The sequence below is a fragment of the Pagrus pagrus genome, assembly GCF_965226575.1.
Source record: "Pagrus pagrus genome assembly, chromosome: 1".
Lineage (NCBI taxonomy): Eukaryota > Metazoa > Chordata > Actinopteri > Spariformes > Sparidae > Pagrus > Pagrus pagrus.
Genome location: NC_140185.1, coordinates 38,263,657 through 38,274,924, shown reverse-complemented (window position 1 = coordinate 38,274,924; position 11,268 = coordinate 38,263,657). Strand labels below are relative to the sequence as shown.

Genomic DNA, 11,268 nt, shown 5'->3' with positions numbered 1-11,268 from the left:
GATAACGAGGTCAGACCTGTGTGTGTGTGTGTGTGTGTGTGTGTGTGTGTGTGTTGTGTTTGCCAAACTGTTTCCTTGACGACCAAACACAAACACTCACCTGCAGCGGGACAGGAAGTCTTCACATGATCGTCTCTGCAGGAGTCCAGACCAGCTGAGAGGACCTGGATCTTCAGGTGTCTCCTCAGGTGAGTCAGCGCACCTGTCAGCAGAGCACAGACAGGATCACACTTCCTATTCTACTTTATTCCTTCTCTCTGTCTCTCTCCAGGTTTGATGTGTCCTAATGAGGAGCAGTGATGAAGGTAAGATTTAATCTTTTAGTCTCATCTGTCCTCCATGTTTCTGAACTACATTTCCCACAAACCACCTGTCAATCAAACGGGGACTGTGATGCTGTCTGTGGCAGCTTTTCATTACGCTACTGTTCCTCCTCGTGTCCTCGCAAGGAGGAGACAAGTGAAGGAAACGAGGAGACACATCAACATAATGAAAAGCAGTCTGTCACGTTAACTAACTTCCTGTGTCGTGCAGACAGGTGTCCTGTGGCTCCGCCTTCTCGCTCATGTTTGCGTTCTGGACCAATCAGGAGCAGGAGAGTGACCTTCAGTCAGGACTCAAGGCTGAGTGAGGAGGACCCAGGAGGAGGTCACACAGTGTTAACTCCTCCTCTGCTGCCTTCAGCCTCAGGTCAGAGGTCACAGGCCTCCTTCCTCATCTCCTATCCTTCCTTCTCTACCTCTTTTCCTTGCGTCCTTCACTTCTTCCTCCTCCTCTCCTTCTTTACCTCCTTGTTTCCCTCCCTACAGACTCACCAGCAGGGGGCGGTGCCGTTACAGGAAATGTAGATCTCAGTGATGTCACTCGACGCTGGCAGGAAGTTTCTGCTGACCGTCAGCGAGGCGTCCGGCTCCTCGGGGATGAGCGGGGCCACACCTGGTCTGACACCTGCACTGGGTCCCTGCAGGTCAGTAGGTAGAAGATTCAGTCGTGTGAACAGCTGAGTGTCTGTCTGGTCATGTGACCCGTTACCTCGCTCACCTGTGTGTGTGCGGGTGTGTTTCAGAGTGACAGGCCGTCTCGTCGGTGTGTTGGTGTGTCGGAGCTGTCGGTGGTGCTCGGAGGTCTTCTGCAGCTGGTGGAGCAGCACTGGACCGGACCCGGGTCGCTTCACCGACACCAACAGTTCCTCAGTAAAACACCTCCACCTGCAGGAGACACGATGACGTCGCTCTGATTCTTTTAATGATGAGAACAGAGGAACTCTGAACTTCTTAAAAATAATCAATTGCCGATAAAAACTGCTGCACATTAATTTTCTGATGCATTGATTAATGATTTCTACACCACTGTGTATCTGATCACATTAATTACTGAGTCTGTTTTTTGAGCTCAGAGCCAGAACAAACCAGAACCAGGTGTTTTCTCACGTGTGTGTGTGTGTGTGTGTGTGTGTGTGTGTGTGTGTGTGTGTGTGTGTGTGTGTGTGCGCGCGCGTGCAGGTGGAGCGTACGACCTTCTGTCAGAGCTGCTGCAGCCTGCAGGGGGCGGAGTCACACAGGGCGAGGGCGGGGTCAGCTTCAGACGGATGTCACCGAGAGGTGACCTGGTCCTGCTGAGGACGAAACTGGACAGAACTGAACGACAACTGGTCAGTGACACAAACACAACTTCATCGTCCAATCAGCTGCTCCGTCTGCACAGCGTCATTCTGATATTTCAGTCAGTTTAAAGGTCCCATATTATGACAAACAGGTTTTCTCTGGTCTCTACATATACAAACTGGTCCTCCCTGAGCCAACTAACTCCCAGAATGAGGAAAGCAAACGAGTCCTGCACCGTCTCTGCAGCACACCCGCTGGTAAAACGGGGCTCCTACAGGCTGATTAGATTCTCCGCTTCGGTCCGCTATGCAACGGCGTTTGAAGCGAGTTTAATGTTAATAATATTACGAGGGAGCTCGGTTGTCACATTAAAAAGCCTGGAAACACGTGCAGACTGGAGACAGACACTATGCGAACAGTGTCCAAGAGTTTGGAGACTGTGTTGGAGACAAACACAGCTTTCGCTAGCTGTTTTTAGATGTTACCTGTTGCAGGTCAGTGGGGGATGGGAGCCGGGTGGTTGTGTGGCTTATTAAGCTTATACAACCAGTTGAACGACAGCATCTCGGCGAGCCATAGCGATACATCCACCGTAAACATTAGCGCATGCTACCGCTACCATAAGCGGCATCCTCTCCCAGAGAGGGGCGTGTGGCAGGCACAGCGCTGACAGACGGAGCTCATTAGCATGTAAAGGTGCAGGCACAGAAACAGCCTGTTCTCAGCAGAGCTCACCTGAGCCACTTTCAGACAGCTGAAATTCAGGACCACTGATGGGTTTGGGGCAAGACATTTCGAATACAGTGTTGTTGGACCTGACAGCTGTGTGAAATTGATGAAAAACAGTATAATATGGGACCTTTAAAGAAAAACTTGTACAGTTTAAGAGACGAGATCAGGAACCTGTTTTTAGACCTGATCTGTTGTTTAAATGATGAAACATTAGATAAATAATGTTAATGTGGTGATAGTTAGTGTCAGACAATACTAATTTATATTACATATCTCTGAGAACATTTCATATACACGTTTATGATGTAATCGATGTTATGATATGAAACAAAGCCTCACTGACCTCTCTGTTTCAGGAGACCATGAAGAGTCGTCTGCTGTCGACGCTGGAGGAAAACTTCAGACTGAAACAGACTTCAGCTGACCTCAGATCAGCCGACCGATACACAATAAACTGAGATGTTACAGTGGTCACATGATTCATCTCTGTGTGCTCAGGACATAGACGGGTCCAGGACCTGTGTGTGGGTTAGCCTAGCTTAGCACAAAGCCTGGGAGCAGGGGGAAATTGTTGAATGTAAACACTGGGGTTTTAGCAGCAGTCAGCGGTTAGCATTGGAGCTAACACAAATGTTCAGATGAACCTCAGACTGCAGCCCAGGTCAGTTTGAACAAACTTTATTATTCAAGTAAGAAAGTGACAGCAGACACGAGCTGTGTATTTACACACATGTACAGTGAGTCCAGCTGACCTCAGACCAGCTCGCACACACACACCTGCACACACACACGCCTGCACGCACGCACGCACACACACACACACACACGCACGCACACACACACACACACACACACACCTTGACGAGCTGCTGGCAGACTGACTCTGGATCAGCTCAACAAACAGCAGCTGTGACTAGTCAAACTACAGAAGTGATCAACTAACAATTCATATGAATTATTATTACAGTTCATATTTACAGAACACACACGAGCAACAGGGACGACCAATCAGGACGTCCACACTGCAGCAGGACGCAGACTGACCTGCAGAGAGACAGACAGAGAGAGAGGGACAGACAGAGAGACAGACAGACACAGAGAGACAGACAGACAAAGAGACAGACAGACACAGAGAGACAGACAGACAGAGAGAGAGACAGAGAGAGAGAAAGAGACAGATAGAGACAAACAGAGAGAGAGGGACAGACAGAGAGACAGAGAGAGAGAAAGAGACAGACAGAGACAGATAGAGACAGAGAGACAAACAGAGAGAGAGGGAGAAAGAGACAGACAGAGACAGATAGAGACAGAGAGACAGAGAGAGAGAAAGAGACAGACAGAGACAGAGAGACAAACAGAGAGAGACAGACAGACAGAGAGACAGACAGAGAGAGAGAAAGAGACAGACAGACACAGAGAGACAGAGAGAGAGAAAGAGAAAGAGACAGACAGAGACAGATAGAGAGAGAGGGACAGACAGAGAGACAGACAGACACAGAGAGACAGAGAGAGAAAGAGACAGACAGAGACAGAGAGACAAACAGAGAGAGAGGGACAGACAGAGAGACAGAGACAGTTTTAGGGAGCTGTGTCAGGACCACTGATCAGTCAGAACATTAGGCCAGTGACAGGTGCAGTGATGATGCGTTCACTTACAGTCGAGTCCTTCAGGTCAGCTGACTCACACGATGGTGGCTGGGCTGATGACTGGAGCTGCTTTCTGAGGACGGACGGACAGACGGACAGTTACCATGGGAACACATCACAGCTGCTCAACACCATTCACTTCCTGTCAATAACTGATCAATTAATCACTGATCAGTCATTTAACCAGATGCAGCTCACAACCTTAATGTTTACACACTGACGTGACTCTTCAAAATAAAAGTCCTTATTCATTCATTCATCCCGTCTTTGTTCTGATCAATGTGTTTATTTTTAATGATCATTGTGAATCAGAATAAATGATCAATGAAGATTTAGAGGAACTTAACTGACATTATTACATCATGATGAGACAAATCTACACCATAGCTGAATGATTCCACACGTTCTCACACTTTAACCTTCAGATACACGACATCAACATGATGAAGCAGACGGTGAGCAGGTGAGCAGCAGGTGGAGTCTCTGACTTTCTGTACTCACAGGTGAAATGTACTGGTTGTTGAGGTGCTGTTTGTTGGAGGAGGAGGAGGAAGAGGAGGAGGAGGAGGGCTGGCTAGAGGGGCTGGGCTCCTCGGGCAGCGCCTCCTGCAGGTGTGAGGAGATGCAGCCGCTGTCGGAGCCGGTGGAGCCGGACAGACAGCGAGACGACGAACCTGAACTCTCCGTGGCTGAAAAGACAGAAACAGTCTGCTGATTAAAAACATAAATCTGATGATGTCATCACACTACAAACAGAGCGTCTGTGTTACAGACTTGGTTTTAGCTGGCTGTGATGAAAGACTATCCAAGTGCATCGTGGGAAATGTAGGATCCAGTGTGTCTGGACAACAAGTCAGGATGTCTCCACTGTGTTTAATCTGTCTCTTGTAAACAGAAATCACTGACGTCTCTGATGTCACATGTTGATCGACTGATCATCGTTATCAATCAGTCCTTTAATCAATATCTCCATCACAGTCCCAGAGATCAGAGTGACGGAGGAGCCTCCACCGTCACAGCCTGAGAGATCAGAACCAATAACCAATATATAAACTGATCTGAGAGGATGAACACCTGTTCATCTCTGATAACGACTGCAGGGTGTGTGTGTGTGTGTGTGTGTGTGTGTGTGTGTTAACGTACTCATGGAGGGCTGGCTGCTGGTCTCATGCTCCTGCTCGTCCTCCTCAATACAGGAGGTGATGAAGGAGCTCTCGGCAGCAGGGCCGGAGGACAGGGTTTGACTGGAGGAGCAGGAGACATGGTTAGAAAACTGGACAGGCGTGTGTGTGTGTGTGTGTGTGTGTGTGTGTGTACAGGTGTGTGTGTGTGTGTGTGTGTGTGTGTGTGTGTGTGTGTGTGTGTGTGTGTGTACCTGTACATGTGCAGGTTGAGCGGCCCCAGCAGGCTAGATGAAGACGGGCCTGATGATGATGATGATGAGGGGTCAGAGGTCACTACTCCTCGTTTGAAAGGGTTCGAGTGATCGAAGACAGAGACGGCGATGGACGCCCGCGTTCTGGCACCTGAACACGATCAATCAACAGAAATGATCCAGTGAGTATTGATCACTGATCATGAATCAGTGGAGGAGTTTCACACTGAATCATCATCAGAGCTTCTCTCACTGACGAGCAGGTATAAACCATCAGTGACATCACATCCTGTTGGTCTGATGGATTCATTGATTAGTTGTTTGGTCTTTAACATGTTGATCAGTGTTGATCAGTGTTTCGTCCACAGAGAGATTCAGTTTACGTCATAGACAAGAAAGAAAACAAAATATTTGCGTGTAACTCAACAACTCAACTCAACCAGATTGGTCGATTGTTAAAGTAGCCGATAGCTAATTGATCGATCAGTCTGTGTTTTTCTGTGCGTCACCTCGACTCTTCATGATGTAGTGAACAGCTCGGTCACTGATGGCGGCCTCGCTCGGCTGGATGTCCAGAAACGGTTTGTTGCCGACTCCCATCGACACCATCTCCTTCAGACGCATCTCTGCCACACACACACACACACACACAGGTGATGAAGGTAATGATCTCAGGTGATGAAGGTGATGACACAGACAGACAGCAGCTCTGCCTCCTCCCCCTCTCCTGTCTCTACCTTTGTTCCTGGTGGCCTGGGTCCACAGGATTCGGGCGATGTCGGTGGTCCAGGCCAGTTTGACGTCTGCTGTGGCGGCCTGAAGGATGAAGGTGTGATTCTTGGACGTCCTCCTTCTGAACCAGATCTCAAAGCGCAGCCCGTTGTCTCCTGAGGACTCTGTCAGACCTACATCTGCTGTCTGAGGGACAAAGAGGAGCTCAGTGAGTCCTTCAATTGGAGACAGGTGAAGACTGTTTTTAATGCTCTGCTGAATTTAGAGATTTTGGTCTACATTGCTCCAGAACATGTCAGAGATGGATCAGACGACACCAATTCAGGATGATTTTCACACGATCTGGTCGCGGCCGTCTCATTTCTAGCGTCGGCCCCTAACAGCGATGTTGTGTCTGGGACGTTCCACGACACCTCGACAAAAAGTCTAGCAACTTTTTGCACCTTCCTGCCTAGTCTGGTCTGACATCTCCTGCGACCTGTTCTGTGACGTTGACCAATAGGAAGACAGAGTGCTCTGATGTGTACATGCAAACATGGCGAAGAGGAAGACGGGTGCTACCGTCAGGTGGAACAGCGAAGTAGCCGTGTCGTCGAGGGACGACCATCAGACTCAAAAAAGACGATGTTGGGGGGAAATAGCAGCGACTCTCCAGCAACCTGCTTGTGTGAGTAACCTGCTCGTTAGCTTCAGTAGCCATCACTGACAATTTCCTGTCCTGCCTCCCCGATGACCTATGAACTCAATTCAGACCTCCCCAGGAGTCTGAGGGGGTCTGGGGGAGTCTGGAGGAGTCTGAGGAGTCTGAGGGAGTCTGAGGGGGTCTGGGGGAGTCTGGGGAGTCTGGAGGAGTCTGAGGGGGTCTGGGGGAGTCTGGGGAGTCTGGAGGAGTCTGAGGGGGTCTGGAGGAGTCTGGAGGAGTCTGAGGGAGTCTGGAGGAGTCTGAGGGAGTCTGAGGGAGTCTGAGGGGGTCTGGGGGAGTCTGGGGGAGTCTGAGAGAGTCTGGAGGAGTCTGAGGGGGTCTGGGGGAGTCTGAGGGAGTCTGAGGGAGTCTGGAGGAGTCTGAGGGAGTCTGGAGGAGTCTGAGGGGGTCTGGAGGAGTCTGAGGGGGACTGGAGGAGTCTGAGGGGGTCTGGGGGAGTCTGGAGGAGTCTGAGGGGGACTGGGGGACTGGAGGAGTCTGAGGGGGTCTGGGGGAGTCTGGAGGAGTCTGAGGGGGTCTGGGGGAGTCTGGAGGAGTCTGAGGGGGACTGGAGGAGTCTGAGGGGGACTGGAGGAGTCTGAGGGGGTCTGGGGGAGTCTGGAGGAGTCGGAGGGGGTCTGGGGGAGTCTGAGGGGGACTGGAGGAGTCTGAGGGGGTCTGGGGGAGTCTGGAGGAGTCTGAGGGGGACTGGAGGAGTCTGAGGGGGTCTGGGGGAGTCTGGAGGAGTCTGAGGGGGACTGGAGGAGTCTGAGGGGGTCTGGGGGAGTCTGGAGGAGTCGGAGGGGGACTGGAGGAGTCTGAGGGGGTCTGGGGGAGTCTGAGGGGGACTGGAGGAGTCTGAGGGGGACTGGGGGAGTCTGGAGGAGTCGGAGGGGGTCTGGGGGAGTCTGAGCGGTCTAGTGGATTCTGGTTTTACCTTGAAGGAGTGTTTGTAGATGAAGACGTCCAGCCCTCCCTCCATCTTCTTGGGTTTACTGAAGAGAACAAGCTCCTCAAACAGGAAGACATGACGCTGACATTTCCTCCTTCCGGTCCAGACAGTGAACTCATCCTGGCGGATCAGCTGACCCTGCTCCTTCAGGTTCACCTGGAGGAGGGAGGAGAGGAGGAGGGAAGGAGAGAGGGGAGGAGGGAGAGAGGGAATGAGGAGCGAGGGAAGGAGCGAAGGAAGGAGGGAAGGAGGTCTTGTTCAGTCTGTGATGACAGATTTAATCTTTTGTCGTTCAGCATTAATAAACTTACATCACAGTCTCGGATGGCGTCCATTGCCAGGAGGTCGTTGCCGTGGCGAAGCTGGAACTTGACCATGTTGGTGGCAGCCTGCAGAGCCACAAGCTCCGCCTCCTGAGCCCCGCCCACCTCCTTCATGAGGTCAGTTAGCAGCAGAGCATATTTACTCATCCTCTGAACGGGTTTCAACAGGTAGGAGGACAGGTCCATCTTATCTCCCAACTCCACCTGCTTCCTCTGCAGGGGGGAGGAGGAGGAGAGGAGGAGGAGGAGGAGGAGGAGGAGGAGGAGGAGGAGGAGGAGGAGGGAGAGGAGGGAGAGGAGGAGGAGAGGGAGGAGGAGGGAGAGGAGGAGGAGGAGGGAGAGGAGGGAGAGGAGGAGGAGGAGGAGGGAGAGGAGGGAGAGGAGGAGGAGGAGGAGGAGGGAGAGGAGGAGGAGGAGAGGGAGGAGGAGGGAGAGGAGGAGGGAGAGGAGGAGGAGGAGGAGGAGGGAGAGGAGGGAGAGGAGGAGGAGGAGGGAGAGGAGGAGCAGGAGGAGGAGGAGGAGAGGGAGGAGGAGGGAGAGGAGGGAGAGGAGGAGGAGGGAGAGGAGGGAGAGGAGGAGGAGGGAGAGGAGGGAGAGGAGAGGAGAGGAGGAGGAGAGGAGGAGGAGGAGGAGAGGGAGGAGGAGGGAGAGGAGGGAGAGGAGGAGGAGGGAGAGGAGGGGAGAGGAGAGGAGAGGAGAGGAGGAGGGAGAGGAGGAGGAGGGAGAGGAGGAGGAGGAGGAGGGAGAGGAGGAGGAGGGAGAGGAGGGGAGAGGAGAGGAGGAGGAGGAGGGGAGGAGGAGAGGAGAGGAGGAGGAGGGAGAGGAGGAGGAGGGAGAGGAGGGGAGAGGAGAGGAGAGGAGAGGAGAGGAGGAGGGAGAGGAGGAGGAGGGAGAGGAGGAGGAGGAGGAGGAGGGAGAGGAGGGGAGAGGAGAGGAGGAGGAGGAGGAGGAGAGGAGGAGGAGGGTCAGTGTTAGTTGATGTTTTTCTCTAAAGAATGTGTGGAATGTGCAGCAGCTCCCTCTGGAGGTCAGAGGTCACAGAGAGTGAACACAGGTTAAAGCATGAATGGAGTTCAGAGGTCAAAGGTCACGATGAGTGCAGTTCTCACCCTGAAGAAGGAGTTCCCGTGGTTGGCGAGCAGAGCGTCAGACTTTGGTTTGTTCTTGCTGTAGAGAGCGTAGAGACTGAACTGCTCCTTCTGCACACACACACACACACACACACACACACACACACACACACACACACACACACACACACACACACACACACACTTAGGCCCTGTTTGTGCCTCTAACATTAACATCACATTCAGATGTGTGTCGTGGCGTGTCGTGGCGTGGCGTGTCGTGGCGTGTCGTGTCGTGGCGTGGCGTGTGTGTGTTAGTCCTACGTGTCGGAGGAAGCAGTGCGGCACTCTCAGCGGGTGTTTCCAGCAGGATTCCAGCTCTCTGAGGAAGAACTGACTGTGGAAGTCCAGAAGTTTCTCCAGGTTCCCGAAGACGACGGAGCGTTTGCCCCTCAGGTCCTGAGGAAGGTCGGCTCGGTCCATCTCAGGGAAATAGTGATGGATGATGTAACGCAGAGAGCGAACGTACTCCCTCTCTGTGGTCACCATCTCCTCCACCACGTGACGCAGCTTACTGAAACATACACAGTACACACACACATGTAAACACACGATGACCTGAGCTGCTCCTTCCTACACTTCCTCTTTAACTACCTGCTGATCTGTTAACTGTGTCCTTTCTTCTTCTCTTGCACTTTATCTTCTTCTTCTGCTCAGTGACTCGTCAGTCAGTGTCACTGTGTGATGATCTGTCTACAGTCTGTAAGTACATCAGACTGTCTGAGCCCCTGGTCCTCCAGCAGGGGGCGTTCTTCAGTAATACTGTTCTCTTTGTGAGAGTGACACTGAGGACAGCAGTGATGGAGGACGAATTCAGATCCTTACTGAAGGAACAGAATATAGAAATACTCATGTACTCTTTGTTTGAGTAAAAGTACTTCAGTATCTGTCAAAGGAGCTTTGGAAAAATAAACTCCTATGTTGAAAACATTTTTTAAGAATCAAATATTTTGTGCAAAATCTTAATCTGAAAAGTATCTTGTGTGTTTCCTGTCAGATAAATGTGAGGTAAAGCTTTTCCTTTGAAGTAAAGACAATATTTGAGTAGATGTACTTAGTTACTGAAGGGAACTATCTGGCTGGTCTGTGAGGATCTTAACTTGTCAGGTATGACATCATCATCGTCACCTGTTTGTTTGTTACAGCTGACTCCACCCTCTCTCAGATTACCCACCTTCCTCTGGGTCGGGAGTCTGTCGCCGGGCTGCCGGTGGTTCTGGGTGTTCCAGGTGTCCCGGGGCTGCGGAGTCCCTGTCCTGCCCAGCTGTGAGCACCCGTCCTGGGGCACAGTGTGTGGTCGGCCGCCTCGGAGCTGCTGACCTCCAGACCACGGATGAACACGCCCGTGTTTCCTCGACGCACCGGCTCGCTGAGGGCACGAGAACCGTACCGCGTCACCTCGGGGGTGGAGGGACAGTCGAAGCTCTGAGTCTTCCGTAGCTGCTGCCGTCTGCTGGAAGAGAAGGCGGAGGAGAGGGAGGAGGAGGAGGAGGAGGAGCAGGCCAAGGAGCCGAGGCGGGGGAGGCTGGGACTGGAGGAGCAGATGTCCACCCGGTCGGAGGACTCCTCTGAGGAGGAGCTGCGGAACAAACGCTTGAGGAGCGGGGTGTGCTTGGGGGTGTGAGGGGTGGAGGTGATGGGGAGCAGGGAGGAGGAGCTGTTATGAGGAGGAGAGGAAGTGATGGTGTCCTCCTCAGCGGGGCAGGGGGAGGATGAGGAGGTCTCATGGACTCCCCACAGTCCTGACAGGGTTCTCCTGGAGGAGGTGGAGCTCCTGCTGAGGATGGAGTCTGAGCGCTGTCTGTGGGCGGAGTCCCGTGTCCGCAGCGCTGCCTCCATCTTCCTGTCAAACATCCTCTTGGTCTCCTGACACTTGGACCAGGCAAAGCTCCACTGACGGAGGCCTCGCTCGCCCCGCAGCTCGCCCGCCACCGCCTTCATCTCCTCAAAACGCCCGTCTGAGATTGGTGGGTGCTGGCGATGGTAGTCCTCCAGGCAGCCAATCACAGCCTGGCATTTGTCTGGCAGCGTGCAGTCCTCCATACTGACGGCAGCTAGGTGACGCATACCCTCCAGTGCCCAGCCATACAC

The 11,268-nt window shown here is 52.5% G+C and overlaps 2 protein-coding genes across 6 annotated transcripts in view; one reads left to right on the top strand and one right to left on the bottom strand.

Moving 5' to 3' along the window:
* Nucleotides 1–87: 87 nt before the first annotated feature.
* On the top strand, nucleotides 88–2,806 carry LOC311256457 (uncharacterized protein). 2 transcript variants are annotated; one of them, XM_084351539.1, is made up of 7 exons: nucleotides 88–188; nucleotides 272–305; nucleotides 535–690; nucleotides 810–967; nucleotides 1,067–1,193; nucleotides 1,503–1,651; nucleotides 2,693–2,806. In XM_084351539.1, exons 2-7 carry the CDS (start codon nucleotides 287–289, stop codon nucleotides 2,792–2,794), a joined length of 711 nt encoding a protein of 236 aa, XP_084207665.1. In that variant the 5' UTR covers nucleotides 88–188; nucleotides 272–286; the 3' UTR covers nucleotides 2,795–2,806. The 2 variants fall into 2 exon arrangements, with proteins under 2 accessions (XP_084207665.1, XP_084207664.1); XM_084351538.1 differs by having other exon boundaries at nucleotides 105–188; nucleotides 272–690.
* Nucleotides 2,807–2,998: 192 nt separating this feature from the next.
* The window catches only part of plekhg4 (pleckstrin homology domain containing, family G (with RhoGef domain) member 4), an 87,364-nt gene continuing 79,094 nt past the window's right edge, over nucleotides 2,999–11,268 (bottom strand). For all 4 annotated transcript variants that reach the window (XM_084351506.1, XM_084351509.1, XM_084351507.1 and 1 more), the window contains 12 exons: nucleotides 10,352–11,268; nucleotides 9,442–9,691; nucleotides 9,157–9,246; nucleotides 8,036–8,260; nucleotides 7,710–7,880; nucleotides 6,096–6,276; nucleotides 5,868–5,984; nucleotides 5,359–5,509; nucleotides 5,127–5,227; nucleotides 4,485–4,672; nucleotides 3,993–4,056; nucleotides 2,999–3,380 (listed from right to left, as the gene is read on the bottom strand). In XM_084351506.1, the coding sequence (XP_084207632.1) occupies nucleotides 4,018–4,056; nucleotides 4,485–4,672; nucleotides 5,127–5,227; nucleotides 5,359–5,509; nucleotides 5,868–5,984; nucleotides 6,096–6,276; nucleotides 7,710–7,880; nucleotides 8,036–8,260; nucleotides 9,157–9,246; nucleotides 9,442–9,691; nucleotides 10,352–11,268 (2,430 nt within the window). In that variant the 3' untranslated portion in view covers nucleotides 2,999–3,380; nucleotides 3,993–4,017. The remainder of the gene's footprint in view (nucleotides 3,381–3,992; nucleotides 4,057–4,484; nucleotides 4,673–5,126; nucleotides 5,228–5,358; nucleotides 5,510–5,867; nucleotides 5,985–6,095; nucleotides 6,277–7,709; nucleotides 7,881–8,035; nucleotides 8,261–9,156; nucleotides 9,247–9,441; nucleotides 9,692–10,351) is intronic.

Coding starts and splice junctions, on each gene's coding strand:
- LOC311256457 (XM_084351538.1), top strand. CDS start 300: ATGAAGGTAAGATTTAATCTTTTAGTCTCATCTGTCCTCCATGTTTCT. Junction 691..809: donor TCTGCTGCCTTCAGCCTCAG/GTCAGAGGTCAC, acceptor CCCTCCCTACAG/ACTCACCAGCAGGGGGCGGT. Junction 968..1,066: donor CCTGCACTGGGTCCCTGCAG/GTCAGTAGGTAG, acceptor GGTGTGTTTCAG/AGTGACAGGCCGTCTCGTCG.